Genomic DNA, 25658 nt, shown 5'->3' with positions numbered 1-25658 from the left:
CTCCCCAATAGCCGCACCCTTTACCCTTTTCCAGCCGGCCCCGCCCTTGCGGCCCCCCCCCCAAAGCCCAGCTCCTCCCGCCCCTACCTGGCTCCTCTTCCCCCCTCCCACTCCCCCAGCCGTCGTCAGCTGTGACCCCTCCCTAATAGCTGCAGCGGAGACCCCCCTCTCTACCTTTTGCAAGGGGTTCCAGCCAGCCCCGCCCTTGCGGACCCCCCCCCCCGAAGCCCAGCTCCCCCCGCCCCTACCTGGCTCCTCCTTTCCCTCCTCCCACTCCCCACTAGCCCCTCTCCAATAGCCGCACCGGAGACCCCCCTCTTCCTTTTGCTAGGGGGTTCCTGCACAGCCCCGCCCTTGCGGACCCCCCCCCCCCACAAGCCCAGTTTCCCCCGCCTCTACCTGGCTCCTCCTTTCCCCCCTTCCCAGCCGTCGTCAGCTGCCCCCCCCCAATAGCCGCACCGGAGACCCCCCACTTAAAGCCAGCCCCGCCCTTGCGGACCCCCCCCCCCAAGGCGAGATCCTCCTTCTCCCCCTCCCCCTCAGCCATCATCAGTTGTCCCCCTTCTCCATAGCCGCACCGGAGAACCCCCCCTTTCTTTTGCAAGGGGTTCCAGCCAGCCCCGCCTTTGCGGACCCCCCGCCCAGCCCAGCTCCCCCCCAGCCCCCACGCGGACCGGGGATTGTGTTTGGGGGGCGGGCGGGACGAAGGCAGCTGCAGCGCGCCCCCTCCCCCGGCAGGAGCTCCGCCCCGCGCCTCAATTGGCAGCGGCGGGGCGGCCGCGCCCCCTCCCCGCCTTATAGCCGGCTCCTGACATCCCCCGCGTCTCTCTCTCGCGCTCGGCGCTGCAGCCCGGCTTTGCGGCCAGCCCAGCTCCTCCGTCGGTCCGTTCGAGTCCCGCAGCGCGGCCCTTCCTCCTCCTCCTCCGGCAGCAGCCGAACAAAGGAGCCGTCGGGGCGAGAAGGCAAAAGGCGGAAGAAAGGAAAGGAGGGAAAGGAAGAAAAAGGAAGGAGAGAAAGAAAGGAGGGAAAGCAGGAAAGGAAGAAAGCAAGGAAGAAGAAAGAAAGGAGGAGAGAAGGAAGGAGAAAGCAAAGAAGGAGGAGAGAAGGAAAGGCAGGAAAGAACGCGCCCACCCGTCGAAGCTCCATCCACCGCCCGCCTCGCCATGACGGCCAACGGGACCCCCTCGCCCCCGGCCTCGTCGTCGGACTGGCTCCCCATCCAGTTCGGCCTCATCAACTACGGCAACCGCTACCTGACGGCCGAGGCCTTCGGCTTCAAGCTCAACGCCTCGGCGCCCAGCCTGAAGAAGAAGCAGATCTGGACGCTGGAGCAGAACGGGGGCGGCGAGGACTCGGGCGCCGTCCTGCTGCGCAGCCACCTGGGCCGCTACCTGGCCGCCGACCAGGACGGGCAGGTGAGCTGCGAGCGGGAGGCGCCGACGGCCGACTGCCGCTTCCTCATCGTGGCGCACGACGACGGCCGCTGGTCGCTCCAATCCGAGCCGCACCGACGGTTCTTCGGCGGCACCGAGGACCGGCTCTCGTGCTTCGCGCAGGCCGTCTCGGGGGCCGAGAAATGGCGCGTCCACCTGGCCCTCCACCCGCACCTCCACCTCTTCAGCCTCAGCCGCAAGCGCTACGCCCAGCTGGGCGCCGGCGGGGACGAGCTGGCCGTGGCCCGGGACGTGCCGTGGGGCGTGGACGCCCTCCTGGCCCTCCTCTTCCACGAGGGACGCTACCGGCTCCAGGCGCGCGACGGCCGGCTCCTGCGCCACGACGGCCACTTGGTGGAGGCGCCCGAGCCCGACGCCGAGTTCACGCTCGAGTTCCGCGCGGGCAAAGTGGCCTTCCGAGACTGCCGCGGACGCTACCTGGCGCCGTCGGGCCCCAGTGGCACCCTCAAGGCCGGCAAGGCCGCCAAGGTGGGCAAGGACGAGCTCTTCCTCCTGGAGCAGAGCTGCCCGCAGGTGGGGCTGCGCGCCCCCAACGAGCGCCACGTCTCCACCCGGCAAGGTAAGGCGGGGGGGGCATTGGGGGGGCTCTGGACACACACACCCGGGGGAGGAAGGTCTCTACTTGGAAGGAGGGGAGGGGGCGCCCGGGGAGGAGAAGGGGCGAGGTCTCTGTTAGGGAGGGAGTGCCTACCCCAACTGGGGAGGGGGTCTCTGGGCCCGGGAGGGGGTCTCTGGGCCCGGCCGGGGAGAAAGGGGGGAGGTCTCCGCTTGGTAAGGGAGGGAGGGGAGGGCCCGGACAGGGAGGGGAGGAAGGGGGAAGGTGTCCACTCATCAAGGGAGGGAGTACCCCGATTGGAGAGGGGGCTCTGGACACCCCCCACCCCGGGGAGGAAAAGGGGGGGGAGGTCTCCCCTTGGTGAGGGAGGGCCTGGCTGAGGAGGGGGTCTCTGGTCCCGGTCGGAGAGGAAAGGGGGGGGAGGAAGGTCTCTGGGGAAAATCTGTGCTTGGCAAGGCTGGGGAGGGGGCTGCTGGGCCACCCCAGATGAGAAGGGGGAGGTCTCTATTTCATAAAGGAGGGAGGGTAGGGGCAGTCAGGGAGGAGAAGGGGGGAGGTCTCCACTCTGTAAGGGAGGGAGTACATACCCCAACTGGGGAGGGGATCTCTGGGCCCAGAAAGGGGGGACTGGGGGCCGCCGGGAGAGGAAAAGGGGGGAGGTCTCCACTCTGTAAGGTACCCCAACTGGGGAGGGGGTCTGTGGGCCTGCCCAGGCAGGAAACGGGAGGAGGGAGAAAGTCTCTCACTTGGCAAGGATGGGGAGGGGGCTCCTGAGTCTTCAGGAAGGAAGGGGGAAGGTCTCCACCCTGCTGGGGAGGGGGAATCTCTTGTCTGCCCAGGGAGGAAAGGGAGAGGGCGCAAGGTCTCCATTCATGAAGGCAGGGGAGGGGCCAGCTGGGGCTGGGGTCTCTTGGGCCATCTTCTCCTCTTGGGCAGGAGGAAAGGTTTCCCTAGGGGTCTTTGTTCCTCTTCCCCACCCCTCCACAAGCTTTCATTCGGCTCCTCGGGGCTGGGTGGGGGGCTCAGGGTAGACTTTACTGGAGGCCTTGGCCCAATTGCAGACAAGAGGAGAGGGACCCTCTTGGCTCTTTGTCGGGGGGGACTGCTGGGGGGCAGGAACCCCAGGGCTGAGGGTCTTGGCATCTTTCCCTGGGCCAAAGGATGGGGTTTCCCCCTTGTATTGGAGGGAGGGTCTGGGCTGTCGGTGTGATGGACCCCTTTCTCTCCCCCAACCCACAGTGTGGGGCTGGCTAGAACCCCCCAGAGCAAGAAGCTGGCGCCTGCAAGGGGGCTGTGATTTTGGGGAAGGGGCCTGTTTAGGGTGGCCCCAGTCTGGTGCGATGGAGGATGAATGAATGAATGGATTTCCCAGCAAACCAACACAACAAATCCAAAAGAATTAAAAAAGGTTGGCGGTTTGAGCCCGACTCGCTCGTCTTTGGAGGGTACCCATGATATCTAGCGTCGTTCCCCCCATGAAAATGTTTCTGCCCCCTCCTCCCCAATGGAGACCCCCTCAGGAGCAGCTGTGGGCTGGAAGAGAATGGTGGGTTTTGTTTGGGGAGGGTCCCTTGCAATGCTATGGATGGAGGAGAGGAGCTGGGAGGTTTTTTTGGGATGGGCTGAGATTTCTCCTCCCTCCTTCCGTCCTCTCTTCCCACCTCCCTGTTTTCTTCTTGCTGGGCTGGGGGGGGGGAAAGGGAGAGGTGGGCACGGCCTTGTGGGGTGAGTTGGGGGGGGGAGTTCCCCCCTCCCAGGACATTGTTCAACCAGACTTCTTTGTCTCCCTTCTCAAAATGGTGGAGGCCGCCGGGTATCAGGCTTTGGAGGATACCGGGAACGACAGGCATGTGTGGTGGGGATGAAAGAATGAATGGAACAAGGCAGCCTCCTTGTGCATCTTCCTGCAAAGCCTGTCCTACTAGGAGGAGGAGGAGGAGGAGGAGGAGGAGGAGGAGGAGGAGGAGGAGGAGGAGGAAGGAGGAGGAAGGAGGAGGAGGAAGGAGCTGGCTGAGCTTTGGAGCCTGGGCAGAAAAGTAACCAGGTGGGGGGAGAACCCTGTTTTGAAAGAGACAGCCCCCTCCCTTCACCAAGGAGGAAGGAGGCAGCTGCTTCTGGAGACCCCAGCCTCCTTTCACCCACCCAGCCCCCATTCCGCCATTCTCTGCCCTCCCCCCTGGCTTTCCTCTGTAAGCGCCTCCCTCCCCCTCCTTCAGCTGTGCATTGGTGACTAAATCCAGGCTGAGCTGCTGTTTTTTTCCCCTACCTTCCCTGCTGGGGAACTGCCGCCCGCCCGACTCTAATTCCCTAAATCCTAATCTTGCAGGCTGATTGGAGAGAAGGGTGGGATGGAGGATGGGGGGAAAGAGAGAGAGAGAGAGAGAGAGAAAGAAAGGGGGGAAAGAAAGAAAACCTTAAGAGAGAGAGAGAGAGAAAGAAAGAGGGAGGGAGGGAGGGAAGGAGGGAGGGAGGGAAGGAAGGAAGGAAAAAGAAAGAAAGAGAGAGAGAAGGAAAGAAAAAAGTTAAAAAGAAAGAGAGAGAAAGAAGGAAAGAAGGAAGGAAGGAAAAAGAAAAAAGGAGAAAAGAAAGAAAGAGAAAGAAAGAGAGGGAGGGAGGGAAGGAAAAGAAAGAAAGACAGAGAAGGAACGAAATAAGTGAAAAAGAAAGAAAGAGAGAGAGAGAAAGAAGGAAAGAAGGAAGGAAGGAAAAAGAAAAAAGGAGAAAAGAAAGAAAGAGAAAGAAAGAGAGGGAGGGAGGGAAGGAAAAGAAAGAAAGACAGAGAAGGAACGAAATAAGTGAAAAAGAAAGAAAGAGAGAGAGAGAAAGAAGGAAAGAAGGAAGGAAGGAAAAAGAAAAAAAGGAGAAAAGAAAGAAAGAGAAAGAAAGAGAGGGAGGGAGGGAAGGAAAAGAAAGAAAGACAGAGAAGGAACGAAATAAGGGAAAAAGAAAGAAAGAGAGAGAGAGAAAGAAGGAAAGGAAGAAGGAAGGAAGCTCTCTGAGTTTGGTTGTTTTGCACTAAGCATTTCACAACCCAACTAGGTAATGTTATCAATGCTATAGAAGGGTGTGGGATTTCAGGAGAGGAGGAGGATTATGGGGTCCTTGCCTTGGTGGTTTTCTTGCAGACCTTTTATGACCCAGCTAAGTAACATCATCAATGCCAAAATGGAGTTTTGTAAAGAGGAGGAAGAGGACTGGGGGGTCCTTGGTGTGGTCTCTGAGCTTGGTCATTTTCTTGCAAGACCTTTCATGACCCAACTAGGGAACTTCATCAGTGCTAGAAGAGAATGGAGTTTGTAGAAAGGAGGAGGAGGGCTTGTGTGGCCCTTGGTGCTTGCTGAGATTGGTGGTCTCTTGCAAACCTTTCATAACCCAACTGAGTAACATCCTCAGTGTAGAAGGGAGTGGGGGGACCTGGAGGTGAAGGAGAACCTGTCTGTTTTGCCTTGAGTGAAGGTGGCCCCTTCAGGCCTCCCTTCCTTTTTGCTCTTCCTGTTCTCTCTTTCTCTCTCTCTCTCTCTCCCTCCCTCTCTCTCCCCCTCCCTCTCTCTTTCTCTCTCTCTCCCTCCCTCTCTCTCTTTCTCTCTCCCTCCCTCTCTCCCTCTCTCTCTCCCTCTCCCTCTCTTTCTCTCTCTCTCTCTCTTTTGATTTGCACAATTCTTTTGTCCCAAGTTTCCTCCTCCTCCTCCTCCTGTCTCCCTCCTCCCCATTTTGGGTTGGCCTGGGAAGCCTTGGGGCCTGGGGAAGGGGGCTGGCTGGGATTTGCCTTTTGGGACCAATAACCCACCCACCGACCCCCTGGTTGTGCCCCGTAAAAGGTTCTTTCTTCATTGAAAGCTTTTGTAAAAAAAAACCGAACAAATGGGGTTTTTTTGAGAGTGTGTGTTAAAAAGCTCTGGATATGATGACCAGGCAGTTGAAAAACTAAGAAAAGTTGGAATATTACAAAACCTGGGATAGGGTCTATATTTGGTTGAATAGAAGAATTTTTTAATGAATCCAAGATTATATAAATTTATTATTCTGAAATGTATATAGAGATACGAAGTAGGTGTTTTCTTTCCTTTGAAATGATCTAATTAACAAAAGTTTTCTTTTTTTATTATGGAGACTTCTAAGCTCCTTTTTTGTTACGTGTTTTGTTTTGTCTTTTTATGTATGTTTGTTTTGTTTTGTATCTTTAAAAAAAGCTTGAAATTTGGGGATTTGATTTTGGGATCGACAGCTGCAGCACTCTTGTTTGACTTTTAAAAAAAACTATCTTTGGAATGGTTTTTCTTTTTCCTTTCTTTTTTCCTGGCAGCCTCTAGAAAAAAAACCCAACTGTTGCTTTTTAATTTTTTTAAATTTTATTTTAAATATAGCTCTGGAAAACCTCAGCAGTTTTTCCTAAAGCTGACTCCACAAAAAAAAAAGATCAAAAGGCCCCTTCATTTTATAATGCAAGCTTTTCCATCCACGCGGCCCTCTCTGGGGTTTTTTGCAAAAAGAGAGGGGTGCCTCCAAAATTGCTCCCCTGTTTCTTCAGCCACCCTTGTCTTCAACTTATGACCCACAAGGAATGGCCCAACATTTCTGCCGCTAAGTGAGGCGGTAGTTACAGGCAGTGTGCCATTTTTTGACACTGAGTTGTTAAGGAAATTGGTGCAATTGTTCAATGAATCAAGCCGAAGTTTGTTCTGTTGGGCTCTCTGGTAGAATCCTCCCAAAAATGCACAGGTACAAATTTCAGACACACAAATTCAAAACAATGTTCTTTATAATGAAAATTCACTTAAACCAAGCCCTCTTTTGGTATAGCAAAGAGCACTCGTCTCCAAACAAACTGGTAATTGGTACAAGTCCTTTATCAGTTCTGTGATACTTAGCTTGCAGCTGTGAGGCAATTCACAGTCCTTCTTCTTTCACAAAGTGAAACACACTTTGCTCTGGTTTAGTTTCAAAGAGTGGAAAAATCAGCACACAAAAGTTCAAAGTCAGTAAAGCAGTCACGAAACACAAAGATCAGATAATCCTCCACAATGGCCAAACCCACAGGCTGCTATTTATAGCAGCCTCCCTAATGACCACAGCCCCACCCAACCACAGGTGGCCTCGTTTTCTTTGATAATAATCTCTCAGTTGTTGTTGCCTATGCATTGCTCTCCGCATGATTGGCTGTATCATTAACTCTTGTTCCAAATCCAAGGAGGAGTTAGATAATTGATCTCCTTTTGAGCTGTCTGCCCCACTCTCCTCCTCCCTGTCACTCATGTCTTCTTGGTCAGAGGAGCCTTCATCAGCAGATTCCACCAGGGGCAAAACAGGCCTGCAGCATGTGAATGTCTCCCCCACATCCACAGTCCTTGGGGCAGGAGCAGGGCCAGAGCTAACCACAACAGGGTTAAAGTCAGTTTTATCCAGGGGTGGGTTCTGGTTTTGCCCGCTCTTGGAATACTGCCTTCAGTTTTGGTCGCCACAATGCAAAAAGGATGTTGAGACTCTAGAAAAAGTGCAGAAAAAAGCAACAAAGATAATTAAGGGACTGGAGTCTCAAACATATGAAGAACGTTTGCAGGAACCGGGCCTGGCTAGTTGAATGAAAAGAAGGACCAGGGGAGACAGGGTAGCAGTCTTCCAATATCTCAGGGGTGGCCCCAAAGTAGAAGGAGTCAACCTATTCTCCAAAGCACCTGAGGGTAGGACAAGAAGCAATGGGTGGAAACTAAACAAGGAGAGAAGCAACTTAGAATTAAGGAGAAATTTCCTGACAGTTAGAAGAATTAATCAGTGGGACAGCTTGCCTCCAGAAGTTGTGAATGCTCCAACACTGGAAGTTTTTAAGCCGATATTGGATAACCATCTCTCTGAAGTAGTGTTTCCTACCTAAGCAGAGAGTTGGTCCAGAAGACCTCCAAGGCCCCTATATATTTATATATTTTCATATTACAATTATTTTCCTTTTTTTCCTACATACAATCCAATGATACCAACTCTCCCAGGTTTCATAATAACCCAAATCTTTTTGGCCCGTTAGCCCTATTGTGAACCTATCCATTTCGTGTGCATTCATATATACTGCTCAAAAAAAATAATAATAGAGGGAACACTTAACACAACATAACTCCAAGGAAATCAAACTTCTATGAAATCAAACTGTCCACTTAGGAAGCAACACTGATTGACAAATCAATTTCACATGCTGTTGTGCACTTTTCAACTTTGTAGAAAACAAAGTATTCCATGAGAATATTTCATTCATTCAGATCTAGGGTGTGTTCTTTGAGGGTTTCCTTTATTTCTTTGAGCAGTATACATATAAATATACATATAAATATATACTGCTCAAAAAAAATAAAAATAAAGGGAAGACTTCAACAACACAATATAACTCCAAGTAAATTAAACATCTGTGAAATCAAACTGTCCACTTAGGAAGCAACACTGATTGACAATTTCCCATGCTGTTGTGCACATTCAACTTTGTACAGAACAAAGTATTCCATTAAAATATTTCATTCATACAGATTTAGGAGGGTTCCTTTTATTTTTTTTGAGCAGTGTGTATTTATATATATAAATACGTATATATGTATGAACGTATATACTGTATGTATAAATATGCTGCTCCCAAAAATAAAGGGAACACTTAAAAAACAGAATATAACTCCCAAGTAAATCAAACTTCTGTGAAATCAAACTATCCACTTGAGAGGCAACACTGATCGACAGTCAATTTCACATGCTGTTGTGCAAATGGAAAAGTTGTGCAAATGGAAATATTCAATGAGGATATTTCATTCATACAGATCTAGGGTGTGTTCTTTGAGGGTTCCCTTTATTTTTTTTTTGAGCAGTGTATGTATATATTTAATTATGATGTTTTCTGATGGGATTTCTGGGTTTTGTGCAAATTGTGTGTGTCTCGCTTTTACGAAACCCTGGTTGGGGGAGCGAGGTGTGCTTTGCAGGCAAAAAGTGGTAACACAGATGCGCCAATGTTGGGTGTGGCTCCATCCTTCCGGAAGCCTCTCTTCCAAGCCTCCCTGGAATCATTCCTCATTTCGCTCCCCCCCCCTCCAAACTGGTGATGTGGGGTGGGGGGGGAGCAGAATTGAGACCAGGAGAAAAGGTGGGGGCGGACACGTCAACAGTGCGAGAAATGATAATTTGTTTTGCGGCTCGAAGCTGAATTGGTTTGCCTGGGGAGGGGGAGTTTGAAAAGCGGGTGGGAGGGGAGAGGAAGCTGGGGGGGGCTGCTTCTCTCCGTCAGTGATTCTGGAGGGGGGGGCAACGCTTTTTTGCAAAATATCTCCTCCTCACCTCGCCCACATACCGGTAATTGTAGTGATGGCAGCTGTAGGTTGGTGCCTCCCACTCCTCAGTTGCTGTGTGATTTTTTTTTGGGGGGGGGGCGAGGTGGGCTGTCTCTCTCTCACACACACACACCCCTCCGCCAACCAGCCCTCTATCCACCCCCCACTCCTTCCCTCTGCCACCCCCTCTCCAAAAGCAATGGGATTCTTTGCATTTTTTTGGTTTGGTTTTTGGCAGATGTTAAATATTTGTCCTGCTGCAAAAAAGTGGGGGGGGGGGAAGCGAGGCGGTTTGGAGAACAAGAGCTGGATTGTGAGGTTAGAGAGCCCAGTGACTGGTGGGGGGCGAGGGGGGAGAGGGAAAGAGGCTCCTGTTTCAATCCTTTTGTCGCTGTGGAAAAAACCAGATGTGGGGTGCCACAGGACGACTGGTTGCGTCGGGTGGAGAGATCTTGGGTGCATGAGAAGCTATTTCTTGTTACCTTCCTGGGTGATGGGGAAAGGGGTTTTTTCTATTCCCCAAGAAGAGAGTAAGAGAGTAGAGCAACTTGGGAATTTTCCAAGCTTAAAAGAAGGAGGAGGAGGAAGAGGAGGAGGAGGAGGGAAGAAGGCAGATTAAACCACAAATGTAGAGTGGATAAGTCATTCGCAAGCTAGCTTTTTGTCTATGGAGATTCTCAGACATCTAGGTCAGAGGAGGAGGAGGAGAAGGGGAGGAGGAAGAAGGAAGAGGAGGAGGAGGACAATAAGAAGAAGGGAGAAGGAGTAGTAGTAGAACTACTAAACTAGTAGTAGTTTAGGTTTGCTTTGCTTGGGAGAAGAGCAGATTTCCACGGTGTTTCTTTCGTGAGCGTCACCAGAATATCCTACAAAAATAGACTACCAATCCTGGGTCTAGAAAGCTTAGAACTACGGCGCCTAAAACACGATCTAAGTATTGCCCACAAGATCATATGCTGCAACGTCCTACCGGTCAATGACTACTTCAGCTTCAACCGCAACAACACAAGAGCACGCAACAGATTCAAACTTAATATTAACCGCTCCAAACTTGACTGTAAATAATATGACTTTAACAATCGAGTTGTCGAAGCGTGGAACTCATTACCGGACTCAATAGTGTCAACCCCTAACCCCCAACGTTTCTCCCTTAGACTCTCCACGATTGGCCTCTCCAGGTTCCTAAGAGGTCAGTAAGGGGTGTACATTAAGTGCACGAGTGTGCCTTTCGTCCCCTGTCCAATTGTCTTTCCTTTATCTCATATATCATATATATTTTCTTCCTTTCATATATCTTCTCCTCTATTTTTACATATTATCTTTATATATATTACTTCATGTCTATTCTCTTCCATATGTATTGTGTATTGGATGAATGAATGAATGAACGAATGAACGAATGAACGAATAAACAAATAAACCAACGAATGAATGAATGAATGAATGAATGAATGAATGAATAAATAGAAATGTCCGTCTTGGCCAAGGATTCTGGGAGCCGTAGATCTTTCCCCACTGGGGAAAGAATTGATCATCTTTTTGAATTTGTGGCATATTTTTTTTCTTCAAAGAGACCTCCAGGCGGGTGAGACCTCCTGGGCCGCCTTTCTCCCAGTTGGAGAATTGCAGAAGTGGTTCTCGTTCCCTACCTCACCACGTCCTTGTAGTAATTATTGAGCAGCTCTTTGTAGTTGCTTCCCTGCCCCCTCCCTCTCCAACACCCTCGGGACCATGATTTTCATCCGGTTCTCCTTAACGGAGCGAGATGGTTGTAGGTATTGTGGTGTCTTGGGGGTTGCAGACGGGAAAAATTATTTCTCTGGCTGTCATATCCTCCTTTTCTCTTACCATAAAAAAAAAAAAAAGTTCAGTTCCCAGTTTTAATTAGAGACAAATCTACAAGACGGTAATTGGGCATTCTTAGCATCGCACAGTTGGAGTTGATTCGGTTTCTTTATTGCCCCCTAAAAAGCATCCCCAATAATTTAGTTTAACCGAATTCATTCTAGGCTAAATCAAACCTTGCGATTTGGAATAAGACTAGCGGCAGTGCTCGACTTGCGACCTCAATGGAGCCCCAGATGTTGGCTGCTAAGCCAAACATTGGTTTTTAAATTTTTGTCCCGTTTTTACGACTTTTCTTGCCTGGGTTGTTTAAGCGAATCGCGGCAGTTCTTAAGTTAGCAACGAGGTTGTTAAGTGAATGGATTTCCCCACTCCCCTTGAATTTGCTCCTCCAAAGGTGGCAAAAGAGGATCATGTGACCCTGGGAGACTGCAACTGGCGTAAGTACATGTCAGTTGCTAAGCCTCTGAAGTTGGATAGAAACATAGAAAATTGACGGCAGAAAAAGACCTCCTGGTCCATCTAGTCTGCCCTTATACTATTTCCTATATTTTATCTTAGGATGGATCTATGTTCATCCCAGGCACGTTTCAATTCAGTTCCTGTGGATTCACCAACCACGTCTGCTGGAAGTTTGTTCCAAGCGTCTACAACTTTTTCAACCAAATAATATTTTCTCACGTTGCTTCTGATCTTTCCTTCAACTGACCTCAGATTGTGCCCCCTTGTGCTTGTGTTCACTTTCCTATTAAAAGCACTTCCCTCCTGAACCTTATTTAACCCTTTAACACATTTAAATGTTTCGATCGTGTCCCCCCCTTTCCCTTCCATCCTCCAGACTCTACAGGTTGAGTTCATCAAGTCTTTCCTGATAAGTTTGATGCTTGAGACCTTCCACCCAGCGTGTTGGAGAAGGGACCGAGCGCGTACCTCTCCGGCGTTGGGGGAGAAAGAGTAGGGAATCCGCTTTCTTTGAGGTGAAGCCCCACCCTAACACGATTAAGTGGGAAAACAAACACTGCAGTAAAATTCTGTACAAATTTTTCAGTCGTCCGTCCCCCCCCCCTGCAATGGTGTCCTGCTTTACCAAAGTTACAGTCTCGTCCCCTTATCCCTGAAGCCTCCAGAGTGCATAAAAACAGCACAACGGGCAAACAGGAAGTCCGTTTTTTCAAACTTCCGGTTTGCCCGTTGGGTGGTTTTTTTTGCACTTTGAGGCTTTAGGGAAGTTTCCCTGGAATCCCAGAGTGCGAAAAACCACCCAACAGGCAAACAGGAAGTTTGAAAAAACGGACTTCCTGCCGCCACTGTCGTCTCCAGAGGGCAAAACGGCCTTTCCCAAGGCCGAAAATCAGCTGGCTAGCGCGCCCACGTGCGCTGCAGCTGACACAGGGCAAAGCTTTGTGTGCTTTCTAATATGGCTCCTCGTGTCACCCGTGGCATGCGTGTCATAGGTTCGCCATCACAGGCCTATATCTCCAAATGCCATCTAGGCATTTAAAAATACAGTGATACCTCGTCTTAAGAAATTAATTGGTTCCGGGACGAGGTTTGTAAGGTGAAAATCGATTAATGTGTGCAAGCCCAAAACTCACCCCTTTTGCCAGCCGAAGTGCCCGTTTTTGCACTGCTGGGATTCCCCTGAGGCTCCCCTCCATGGGAAACTCCACCTCCGGACTTCCGTGTTTTTGTGATGCTGCAGTGGAATCCCAGCAGGGGAATCCCAGCAGCGCAAAAATGGGTGCTTCGCTGGCAATGGAATTCCGGAGGTGGGGTTTCCCAGCGAAGGGAGCCTCAGCGAAATTGCAGCATCGCAAAAAACATGGAAGTCCTCGAAACCCCACCTCTGGACTTCTGTTGCCAGCGAAGTGCTGTTTTTGCACTGCTGGGATTCCCCTGCAGCATTGCAAAAACACGGAAGTCCGGAGGTGGTGTTTCCCATGGAGGGGAGCCTCAGGGGAATCCCAGCAGCACAAAAACGGGCGCTTCGCTGGCAACAGAAGTCCGGAGGCGGGGCATCCCAGTGGCGGCGGCTTGGGTTTGTAAGGTGAAAATAGTTTGGAAGAAGAGGCAAAAAAAATCTTAAACCCCGGGTTTGTATCTCGAAATGTTTGTATGATGAGAGGTTTGTAAGACGAGGTATCACTGTACAGAATTTGGGATAGGATGAGATGGAGTCCTTTCCACCCATCCATCCCCTTCTCTACCCCCTCTTCCTCCCCCAGGAAGATGTCCCCTTGTCCTCCCCTCCTTTTGTTCTGTGTGGTTGTCCATATAATGGGGACAACATGGATTTTTAAACATTTGAATATACCTCCTCTTCTCAGCTGCGTTAAATTACTCGGATGTGTATGTTTCTCTCTGCGCAGAAGGATCGAACAATGCAAAACTAATGTTCAGAACTTTTGGGGTCTGGGTGGGATGGATCTCTTGTCTCTTAATTCTCTTAATTTTAATTCGGCCCAGGATTTTGGGGGGGGACCATGTGGAAGAAGGGGGAAAGACCCTCCCTTCCCTAAGGCACATACAGGATGCACATTTGAGGTCTGCACTCCAGCAAAGGCAGAGGTTGCCAATGGGGGGTGGTCAGAAGGTCCTTTGTTGAGGCCAGAATGGGATTGCATTGCTCCTAATTAGTAATTGGGGTGGACGGAGGGTTGGCAGATGGCCCGTGTCTGTGGAGCATCAGCCCCTCATTAGGAGGAAGCCCCCTCCCCTTTAATTGGGCTCAAATGAGAGAGGAAGGAGAGAAGCCTTTGAAAATAGATTCTGGGGCAGCCGAAATCTTTGGTCCAATTGGCCAGGTCTGGCTCTTGCCTTTGAGACTAATATTAAGCAGCTGGTGGTCATTCGGGAATGGGGGGAAGGCCACACCAGGGGGTGGGTTCTAACTAAGGGCCAAAGGGGTCCTTCGAATTGAGAGTTGCCCTCCTGGAAGGCCGTTGCATTAGCAGAGAGAAGATTTGGAGCACAGGGGGGGATTGTGGGGTGCGCTGTGAGCTTGGGGGTTTCCTTGCAGATGTTTCTCATGATCCAACTAGGGAACCTCATCAATGATAGGAGGAGGAGGGGTTTGGGGAGGAAGAGGAGGGGGCTGGGGGGAGGGTGTCCTTGGTGCTCTCTGAGTTTGGTGGTTTTTGTGCTCACGTCATGACCCAACTAGCTAACATCAATCCTTTTCTTTCTTTTTCCTTTCTCCTTTCCTCCCTCCTTTCCTTTTTCCTTTCCTTTCCTCCTTTCCGTCCTCCTTTCCTTTCCTTCCTTCTTTCATTTCCTTTCTCCTTCCTCCTTTCCTTTTTCCTTTATTTCCTCCTTTCCTTTCCTTCCTCCTTTCATTTCCTTTCTCCTTCCTCCTTTCCTTTTCCTTTCCTTTTTCCTTTCCTTTCCTTTCTCCTTCCTGCTTTCCTTTCCTTCCTCCTTTCCTCTCTCCTTTCCTTTCTCCTTCCTCCTTTCCTTTCTCCTTCTTCCTTTCCTTTCCTTCCTCCTTTCATTTCCTTCTTCCTTCCTCCTTTCCTTTTTCCTTTCTTTCCTCCTTTCTTTTCTCCTTTCCTTTCCTTCCTCCTTTCCTTTTCCCTTTCTTTCCTCCTTTCCTTTTCTTTCCCCTTTCCCCTAGCTAACATCAATCCTTTCCTTTCTTCTTTTGCCTTTCCTTTTCCCTTTCTCCTTTCCTCTCTCCTTTCCTTTCTCCTTTCTCCTTCCTCCTTTCCTTTTTTCTTTTCGTTCCTCCTTTCCTTTCTCCTTCCCTCTCCTCTCCTTCCCTTCCACCAAGTTTTAACAATAAAAACATCTGCAAGGGAAGCCACCAAGCCCAGAGACCCCAGGTGCCCCCTCCCAAAAGCAGAGAACCACTTTAGCCTCCTGAAGAGAGCCATCCCTCGAGTTTCCCTTCCAACCCAAGGAAATTGCTGCATTCTTCTCAATGCCCAGTTTTGCAGCCTTGAGAATAACTTTGCAAAGCTATGTTGCATCACGAACGGGAGAAGGCGATGCGTTGGAGGAAGAAGCATTGTGGCCCTTGTTTTCAAACCGGGTGTGTGTGTGTGTTGCACGCATGCCTTTCGCTGAACACCCACGTTTGTTGTTGTCATTGTCATGAAGTAAGTTAGCTCTAGCTAACGTTTACTGGCCGTCCACCCACCATGAAATTCTGGAGGACGGGAGGCAAGAGAACACCCCCCCTCCATGTGAAACCAGAAAGAGGAAAGTGGGAAGAATCTCCCAAAACCAAGAGTCGAGAATCAAAAATGTCATTTACAAGCATGTTTGGAACATTTTATAACAATAACAGGTGAAGAGGGTGTTGATTCTTTTAATGAAAAGAAGGAGAGAGCAGTCTTTCAATATCTCAGAGGTTGCCACAAAGAAGAGGGAGTCAACCTGTTGTGGTTAGCTCTGGCCCAGCTCCTGCCCCAAGGACTGTGGATGTGGGGGAGACATCCACATGCTGCAGGCCTGTTTTGCCCCCGGTGGAATCTGCTGATGAGGGCTCCTCTGACCAGGAAGACATGGGTGACAGGGAGGAGGAGAGTGGGGCAGACAGCTCAGAAGGAGATCAATTATCTAGCTCCTCCTTGGATTCGGAACAAGAGTTAATGATACAGCCACGCATGCGGAGAGCGATGCATAGGCAGCAACAACTGAGAGATTATTATCAAAGAAAAGGAGGGCACCTGTGGTTGGGTGGGGCTGTGGTCATTAGTGAGGCTGCTAAAAAGAGCAGCCTGTGGGTTTGGCCATTGTGGAGGATTATCTGATCATTGTGTTTCGTGACTGCTTTACTGACTTTGAACTTTTGTGTGCTGAGTTTTCCCCGCTTTGAAACTAAACCCGGGCAAAGTGTGTTTCACTTTGTGAAAGAAGGAGGACTGTGAATTGCCTCACAGCTGCAAGCTAAGTATCACAGAACTGATAAGGGACTTGTACAAATTACCAGTTTGTTTGGAGACAGAGTGCTCTTGGCTATACCAAAAGAGGGCTTGGTTTAAGTGAATTTTCATTATAAAGAACATTGTTTTGAATTTTCAAACGTGTGTCTGTCTGAAATTGTATCCGTGCATTTTTGGGAGGATTCTACCAGAGAGCTCGACAGAACACACCCTATTCTCCAAAGCACGTGGGGGTAGAACAAGAAGCAATGGGTGGAAATTAAACAAGGATGGAAGCAACTTAGAAATAAGGAGAAATGTCCTGACGGTCAGAACTGTTGATCCGTGGAATAGAAGTTGCCTCCAGAAGTTGTGAATGCCTCAACACTGGAGGTTTTTAAACAGATGTTGGGTAAACATCTGCCTGAAGTAGTGTAGGATCTCCTGCCCAAGCAGGGGGTTGGACTAGAAGACCTCCAAGGTCCCTTCCAACTCTGTTATTATTATGCTCTGGAGGAAGGGAGAAAGAGGTTCATAGCGCAATAGGTTGCAATGCGATCCCTCCTTTTAAAAATCTGCTCCCATCTCTGGTGATGAGAGAGCATCTGTTTTGGTCAGCCTGGCCAGAGACCAATGTGGAAACGCCTGCGTTGCCCTTTAATTGATGCGCAGGGCAGGAAGGGGCAGAAGAACTGGGGACCTACCCATCCTTTGTAAAAGCACAACAAAAAATTTGATGAGGTTGGCAGCCCTCACTTTTGCATCTGGGGTGTTCCCACAGCCCCTTAGCTCCCCGAGAGCAACAGGTGGCCGCTTGGCTTTGCTTGGACCGAAGTCCGGTTATTTATTTATTTTGCTCAGCAGTGAACCTGGGAAAATGCACTATGAATGGACTGATTATCCACAAGAGCGTGCAGCTGGCCCGAGTTGGTGCCAATATCCACGTTGGCTCTCCGAAAGGGTGATGCCTAGTTGGCACGGGGAGCCTTTTAAAAAGATGGCAAGCGGGCAGCATCCGAGGTTGCCCCCAAAGTCTCTGCCCCAAATTTTTCAGCTTTGCAATCGTTTTCTTCTGCCCAGGAAGGGTCTGTGAGAGAAATACGAGGGTCGCCCAGAAAGCAATGCACCACTTTTTTTTTCTCAGCCTACAGTGATGGTATGAATGCGAAATTTCAGATATACATTATTTGAATTGTCTTTTTTTTAACAAAAACAATTATTGAATTTTTTGAAACATAAAGCACAAACAAACACATACAAAAAGTTGACACATCATACAATACACCATACAAAAAGTTTACGGAAACTTGTACCATTTGAAATAAGGTTATTTTTACATTGCCTTTTCTACATTGTCCTCTTTTATTTTGTTTGGTTATTTTAATTCTGTTTTTTCCCCCTCTATCCATTTGTATAATTTCCCCCATACGGTGATGGTACGAATGCGAAACTTTCGATCAGAGGTCTTCAAACTTGGCAACTTTAAGACTTGTGGATTTCAACTCCCAGAATTCCTGGCTGGAGAATTCTGGGAGTTGAAGTCCACAAGTCTTAAAGTTGCCAATTGGGAACCTCTGCTTTAGATACACAATATTTGAATGGTCAGTTGCGCGTGTGTAAATTTCGAAACAGCGTCTGTAAGTGATGTACGTTACAAGCAGCGTGTCGTCATTGAATTTCTCTCACTGTGGAGAAAGAAACTGTTGGGAACATTCACAAACGTTTGTGTAGAGTTGATAGAGAATCTGCAGCCAACAGAAGTACGGTTAGTCGCCAGGCACAGAGGGTGAGACCATTAGGGATGATTCACCCAGTGCAGAAATGGCTTCCTGACCTGTACCGACAGGGCATACACGCCCTTGTGTCTCGCTGGAGAAGGCCGTAGAACAGGACTGAGAATACGTGGAAAAATAGGGAATGTAGAAGAAACATTGTTCTTTCTTGTGTGTAAGTTTCATTGTGTTCAGTAAATAGTTGTTGAAGAAAAAAAAATGTGGTGCATTACTTTCTGGCCGACCCTCGTAGCATCTCTGCAGGTCTTGGAAAGGCTGTGAGTTTCTGGGGGGAGGGGGTTGGAATGCTTCCTTCCACCTGCCAGATGTGGCTCGCACACCCTTCTTGTTCCCCAGGGGTTGTTGCAGGGTTGTGTTGCTTTGCCGGGAAGGCAGTTCTCATGGGGCAGCTTTTGCAAATGGGGTAATGAGGAGGGGGGGTGTACACCTGCAGATATAAGCCTGGATGTGCTGAGAAAGCAGCCCTCGATTTGCAGGTGGGTTTTTGTGTCTACTTAGTCAGGAGAAAGGGAATGATGAGAGATTAAAAAATAAAATACGTCTTGCTTTAACAGGAGACCTTTCCTGGTGCTTTTAATTCAGAGGTCTTCAAACTTAGCAACTTTTAAGTCTTGTGGATTTCAACTCCCAGGATTCCTGGCTGGAGAATTCTGGGAGTTGGAAGTCCACAAATTTTAAAGTTGTCAGGTTTGGGGACCCCTGCTTTAATTGTTGGATGCGAGGCCTTTTTTTTTTTTTTTGCAAAGTTTTTTATTTTATTTTTATTTCTTTTACAAACACATCACAGAAATTTTCTTTTCCCTATTTTCCTACCCGAAAACTAAGGTGCGGCTTGTGCTCCGGTGCGTCTTATACTCCGAAAAATACGGTAATATCAATATTGCAGTTCTCGTGAAGGCCTTTGTTGGGCTTCCGCTGACCCCCAAGAAATGCCCGGTGGGTTGAACAGAGGGAGGAGGGCAGAGCTGTTGTATTGCTCCCTCTGGGGCTGTGTGCCAGTCGGTGCTGCTCAGCTGGGTTCGCCACAGCCTCGTGTCCCAGAAGAGCCAAACAAATCTCATTGTGCTTTTTCTGAAAAGATTCACAGCCTCTGAAGCTCGCAGTCAACACGCCTGGGGTTGCAGCCAGAAGTTGCTGCTTTCCCTCCAAGATTTTATCCACAATCTGTATTCTGGCCTTTGCAGCAAAAGGGAAGAGTTGGTGGACCAGGCTTGGAGCTCCTCTGGAATTCTCATTCTCCGTGTTGCGTGTTGTCAGAGGTTTCTCTGGCTTCCAAGCAGAAGATAGATAGATAGATAGATAGATAGATAGATAGATAGACAGACAGACAGACAGACAGACAGACAGACAGACAGACAGACAGACAGACATGATAGACAGACAGATAAATAAATAGATATGGTAGACAGATAGATAGGCAGACAGACACAGACAGGTAGATAATGATAGATAGATCCATAGATAGACAGATGATAGATAGATAGACAGATAGATAGACAGACAGACAGACAGACATGATGGACAGATAGAGATGATAGACAGACAGACAGACACAGACAGGTAGATAATGATAGATCCATAGATAGACAGATGAGAGAGAGAGAGAGAGAGAGAGAGAGAGATACTGTAGTTACTGTAGGTAGGTAGGTAGGTAGGTAGGTAGATGATAGATAGATAGATAGATAGATAGATAGATAGATAGATAGATGATAGATAGATAGATGATAGATAGATAGATGATAGATTGATAGATGATAGATGATAAATGATAGATAGATAGATAGATACAGATAGATAGATAGATACAGATAGATAGATAGATAGATAGATAGATAGATACAGATAGATAGATAGACGATAGATAGATAGATAGATAGATAGATAGATAGATGATAGATAGATAGATAGATAGATGATAGATAGATGATAGATAGATAGATGATAGATAGACAGACAGACAGACAGACAGAGAGAGAGAGAGAGAGAGAGAGATGGTTGGTAAATCCACAGGAACTGAATTTAAACATGCCTGGGAGAAACATTGATCCCTCCTAAGATAAAACACAGGACGGGCAGACTTGATGGGCCCAGAGGTCTTTTTCTGCCATCAATCTTCTATGTTTCTATGGGGACCAAAACTGAATGCAGTATTCCATGTGTGGCCTGCAGTCCCCTAATCATCTTTGTGGCTCTTCTCTGCACCCACTCTTCCATTGAAAGCAATCCTGTTCCTTTTGGCAAATCCAGCTTGCTCACGTCCCCAATTTTTCCTCTTTGCAAAACTCTAGGATGAGTCAAGCCTTCCCCTGCGGCCTCCCCCACCCCTCCGCTCTCCTCCCCCACCCCTCAGCTCTCCTCCCCCACCCCTCTGCTCTTCTCCCCCACCCCTCTGCTCATCTGCCTCTTTAATTGCCACACTGGGAAATCATCTGAATTCGGAGCCTTTGTCTGACCTTCAGGAGGCTAGTAATTAAACGTCTGCCTGCCTGCCTTGGGATCTGGCAATGGTAGTTTTGGGGGTGCAAGCCGAACACAATTATCTCTCTTCTCCCCTTCACACACCACCCTGATTTAAAAAAAAAAAATCACTCCTGGCTTTGGAGAAAAATTGAGAAAAGGCTGCAACCTGACTGTAGATCTGAAGGTCAGCGGTTCAAATCTCATCACCGGTTCAAGGTTGACTCAGCCTTCCATCCTTCCGAGGTGGGTAAAGTGAGGACCCGGATTGTGGGGGCAATATATGCTGGCTTTGTTAAAAAGTGCTATTGCTAACATGTTGTAAGCCACCCTGAGTCTAAGGAGAAGGGCGGCATAAAAATTGAATGAATGAATGAATGAATGAATGAATGAATGAATAAATAAAGTCAATGCAGGTATAAGTGAGGTTACGGGGCTGCGGACAGGTAAATCTCAATCCAGGGACTGGGGTTTTTTAAAAAAAAAAAATTGTGGGGGTGCCCCAAAGGCTGAAATGTCTGGGCAACACCCTGGCAGTTGGAGGGCGTGTGTAGCTGACAAATAGACTCAGCCTTTAGCTAAATCCAGCTGCAGCTGTATAAATAGAGAGTGGGTTTAAGACCCTGTCATCCTGTTTCATGATGCTGTATGCATTCTCCCTGGGTGCAGTTGCCATAGAAATAGATAATGTAGCTGGTTCTCTGGCCATAATTCAGAATTTTTCTGCTCTAATAGCAGGAGCTCTGCTTCGCTGGGGTGGCCAGGGGCAAGACCAATTCCAAAGATGTATGTCCACTACTGGACTATACAAGAGTAGGACCACTTAAGACTTATATACCGCTTAACAGTGCTTTTACAGCCCTCTCTAAGCCGTTTACAGAGTCGGCCTCTTGCCTCCAGCAATCTGGGTCCTCATTTTATCCACCTTGGAGGATGGAAGGCTGAGTACATCTGGAGCCGGTGGTGAGATTTGAACTGCTGGACTACAGCTAGCAGTTAGTTGAAGTAGTAGCCTGCAGTGCTGTGCTCTAACCACTGTGCCACCTCGGCCCTTCCTTCCTTCCTTCCTTCCTTCCTTCCTTCCTTCCTTCCTTCCTTCCTTCCTTCCTTCCTTTGCAGACTTATATACCGCTTCATAGTGCTTTTAAAGCCCTCTCTAAGCAGTTTACAAAGTCAGCATATGCCCCCAACAATCTGGATCCTCAATTTACCCACTTCAGAAGGATGGAAGTCTGAGTCAACCTTGAGCCAGTCAGGATCGAACTTTGCCAAAAAAAGAGGGGTGTTTTTTTGCAAAAACGGGGGCATTTTTGCCTTCCCCCAAAAGCAGATTTCCCAGATCCTCTGCACTCCTCATTTTTGGGGGGGGAAAAGGGGGGGTGAAAAACGGGCCCATTTTTGCAAAAAATTGGGTGTGCAGGGGATTTGGGAGGCTTGCAGAATGCTCCTGGGATCTGGGGAGTACATTTTTTTTTCTTACTTACCTCTTTGAAATCTTGGTGCGTCTTACACACTGGTGCATCTTATAGTCTGAAAAATACGGTATAGGTGTATATATATGATGGTTGCAGAATCCTAGGGCCAGCCTTCTCAGGCAATGTCCAGCCAGCAAAATCAAAGGGGGAAACCAGGTTTGCTTAACCCAGTGTTTCTCAATTATTTTCTGTTACACCCCCTTAGGAAGAAGTAAACATTTTGGGGCCCTCCCAACTAATTCGCCAGGACAATTGTTTGCAATATTCGGCACGTTTTCGCTGAAAAAACTCAAGCGGCTTATCAGCGTGGGCTTCTTCACATTTCCTCGTCTTCGCTTTTGGGAGACTTACGTTTGTCTCAATAGTTCCGTCTCTCTCCTCCTTTCTTTTCATCTCTCTCAAATCTTTTTCCATGGTGTCTCTTAAGGGTTTGTTACCTGCACTTCATATGTCCTGCTATGTGCTATTGTTCGGTGCAAAAAAACCACCCCTACTCCCTGTGGCAAAAAAAATATGTTCCCTGGAGTCACGCCCCCCCCCCGGCATTGCTCCATGCCCCCCCCAGGGGGATCTGTCCCACTATTTGAGAAACAATGGCTTAACCCAGGGGTAGGCAAAGATGGCTCTTCTATGACATGTGGACTTCAACTCCCAGAATTCCTCAGCTAGTATGATTGGCTCAGGAATTCTGGGAGTTGAAGTCCACAAGTCATAGAAGAGCCCACTTTGCCTACCCCTGGGCTTAACCAAAGTTTGATTCCCTTAACAACCCTGGCCAAAAACAAAAAGGTCATAGAAATCAGGTGCGACTTGCTTAATAGCCGCCTTGCTTAGTGACGGACATTCTAATCCTGATTTTGGTCGAAAACCGAGGACCAATCTGTAGAAGAGCGCTTTTTCCTGGTCCTGGTTTCTCCATTGTTTTGGCTCAGATAGCAGAATGGATGGGTCAATTCTCCCCCACCCCTGGCCATCCGCCCGAGTTTCCTTCCTTGCTTTAATTTTGCACGTCCCACGTTTTATGGAGTCGATGCGGCTAAGTTTATTTTTGTAAGGAAGAAAAGGCCGATTTCCTGTCTGCACTTAAGAGCAAATGGACAGGAAGGCAGGAATCGACAGGAGAATCTCCGAGGGCCAAGAAACTCTTCAAACTCTAAAAAGCCTTCAGAAGACAAACAGCTGGTGAAGAATTGGCTGGAAGGTTTTGATACAGAGTCGGAAGGGACCTTGGAGGTCATCTAGTCCAACTGACTGCCTAAGCAGGAATCCCTACACCAGTGATGGCGAACCTGTGGCACGGGTGGCGCGCAGAGCCATATCTGCTGGCACGTGAGCTGTTGCAGCTGCGAGAGCAATCATGGGCCTTCCCAGAAATGCCCACGTCACACCAACACTCCGGAGTCTGCATTGCTTGCCGATCAATTTCCGGTCACAATTCAAAGTGTTGGTCATCACCTATAAAGCCCTTCATGGCACCGGACCAGGGTATCTACGAGACCGCCTTCTGCCGCACGAATCCCAGCGACCGGTTAGGTCCCACAGAGTGGGCCTTCTCCGGGTCCCGTCAACAAAACAATGTCGTTTGGCGGGGGCCAGGGGAAGAGCCTTCTCTGTGGCGGCCCCGACCCTCTGGAACCAACTCCCCCCGGAGATTAGAATTGCCCCCACCCTCCTCGCCTTTCGCAAGCTCCTAAAAACCCACCTCTGCCATCAGGCATGGGGGAATTGAGATATTCTTTCCCCCTAGGCCTTTACAATTTATGCATGGTATGATTGTTTGTATGGATGTTTGGTTTTAGAATTAAGGGTTTTTTAGCTGTTTTGTATTGGATTTACATGCTGTTTTTATTCTGTTGTTAGCCGCCCCGAGTCTGCGGAGAGGGGCGGCATACAAATCCAATAAATAGAATAGAATAGAATATGTATGCTGGTCAGGTGGTTTTTGGTTCACACAGATACTCTGGGAGTGCATTTTTGGCTTCCAGAGAGCCTCCGGGGGGGATCAGGCTGTTTCAGACCGGTTCAGACCAGTTCCGACCAGTTCCGACCAGACCAAACCGGTTCAGACCGGTTCAGACCAGACCAGACCAGTTCCGACTGGTTCAGATCAGGCCAAACCGGTTCAGACCTGTTTCGACCAGTTCAGACCAGTTTAGTCTGGTCTGGTCTGACTTGGTCAGCCTATTGCCCCCAACATAGAAACATAGAAGACTGACGGCAGAAAAAGACCTCCTGGTCCATCTAGTCTGCCCTTGTACTATTTCCGGTATTTTATCTTAGGTTGGATCTGTGTTTACCCCAGGCATGTTTAAATTCAGTTACTGTGGATTTACCAACCACGTCTGCTGGAAGTTTGTTCCAAGGATCTACTACTCTTTCAGTAAAATAATATTTTCTCACGTTGCTTCTGATCTTTCCCCCAATTAACCTCAGATGGTGGTTCTTGTGTTCACTTTCCTATTAAAAACACTTCCCTACTGAACCTTATTTAACCCTTTAACATATTTAAATGTTTCGATCATGTCCCCCCTTTTCCTTCTGTCCTCCAGACTATACAGATTGAGTTCATTAAGTCTTTCCTGATACGTTTTATGCCTAAGACCTTCCACCATCTTTGTAACCCGTCTTTGGACCCGTTCAATTTTGTCAATAATCTTTTTGTAGGAGAGGTCTCCAGAACTGAACACAGTCTTCCAAATGGGGTCTCACCAGCGCTCTATACAGCGGCGTCACATTCTGATTCCTCATTTGACCGGAAGGATGGAAGGCTGAGTCAACCATGAGCCCTACTGAGATTCGATCTCCCAAACTACAGGCAGCCGATGATCAGCAGAAGTAGCCTGCACTGTTGCACTCTAACCACTGTGTGACCCAGGCTCTTTTCTCCGCGGGGTTCCTGCCATCTTGTCAGTGTCACTTTAGCTGGCTGATTCTGTCCGTGGACAGTTGTGTGTGTGTGTGTGTGTGTGTGTGTGTGTGTGTGTGTGTGTGTGTGTGTGTGTTTGCTGACTGGAGCCAGAGAGAGAGAGAGAGAAATGCTGAGGATGCAATTGTGAACTTTGAGGAATTTCAAGAACGGGACTTGCCAAGCATGTGAGAAGTTGGAGTTGGTCCGCGTGAATTTGGAGGAAGCAGCAGCAACTGCCGACGAAGCATTTTTGAGACTTTCTGACAGTCTCAAAATGGGTGAACAGTGCAGTCAGGCGGTAGGGAAAGCAAGTAGGATGCTTGGCTGCATAGCTAGAGGTATAACAAGCAGGAAGAGGGAGATTGTGATCCCGCTATATAGAATGCTGGTGAGACCACATTTGGAATACTGTGTTCAGTTCTGGAGACCTCACTTACAAAAAGATATTGACAAAATTGAACGGGTCCAAAGACGGGCTACAAGAATGGTGGAAGGTCTTAAGCATAAAACATATCAGGAAAGACTTAATGAACTCAATCTGTAGAGTCTGGAGGACAGAAGGAAAAGGGGGGACATGATCGAAACATTTAAATACGTTAAAGGGTTCAATAAGGTTCAGGAGGGAAGTGTTTTTAATAGGAAAGTGAACACAAGAACAAGGGGGCACAATCTGAAATTAGTTGGGGGAAAGATCAAAAGCAACATGAGAAAATATTATTTTACTGAAAGAGTAGTAGATCCTTGGAACAAACTTCCAGCAGACGTGGTAGATAAATCCACAGTAACTGAATTTAAACATGCCTGGGATAAACATATATCCATCCTAAGATAAAATACAGAAAATAGTATAAGGGCAGACTAGATGGACCATGAGGTCTTTTTCTGCCGTCAGACGTCTATGTTTCTATGTTTCCCTTAGATTGGGGGCAGGGGGCGTGCATGTGAGCAGGTTCTTTGACAGGGTTGTCCAACTGTGGCAACTTTTAAGGCTTTCGGGACTTCAACTCTCA

General features: G+C 48.6%; 1 protein-coding gene across 1 annotated transcript in view; it reads left to right on the top strand.

Moving 5' to 3' along the window:
- The first annotated feature begins 912 nt into the window (after window positions 1-912).
- FSCN1 (fascin actin-bundling protein 1) overlaps window positions 913-25658 on the top strand; it is a 34969-nt gene continuing 10223 nt past the window's right edge. Inside the window, exon 1 of the mRNA XM_070761304.1 lies at window positions 913-2013. Within this exon, the coding sequence (XP_070617405.1) occupies window positions 1164-2013 (850 nt within the window). The 5' untranslated portion in view covers window positions 913-1163. The remainder of the gene's footprint in view (window positions 2014-25658) is intronic.

This window comes from Erythrolamprus reginae, chromosome 9 (assembly GCF_031021105.1).
Source record: "Erythrolamprus reginae isolate rEryReg1 chromosome 9, rEryReg1.hap1, whole genome shotgun sequence".
Lineage (NCBI taxonomy): Eukaryota > Metazoa > Chordata > Lepidosauria > Squamata > Dipsadidae > Erythrolamprus > Erythrolamprus reginae.
Note: the sequence above shows the minus strand (reverse complement) of the source record. Positions and strands in the feature narration are given on the sequence as shown.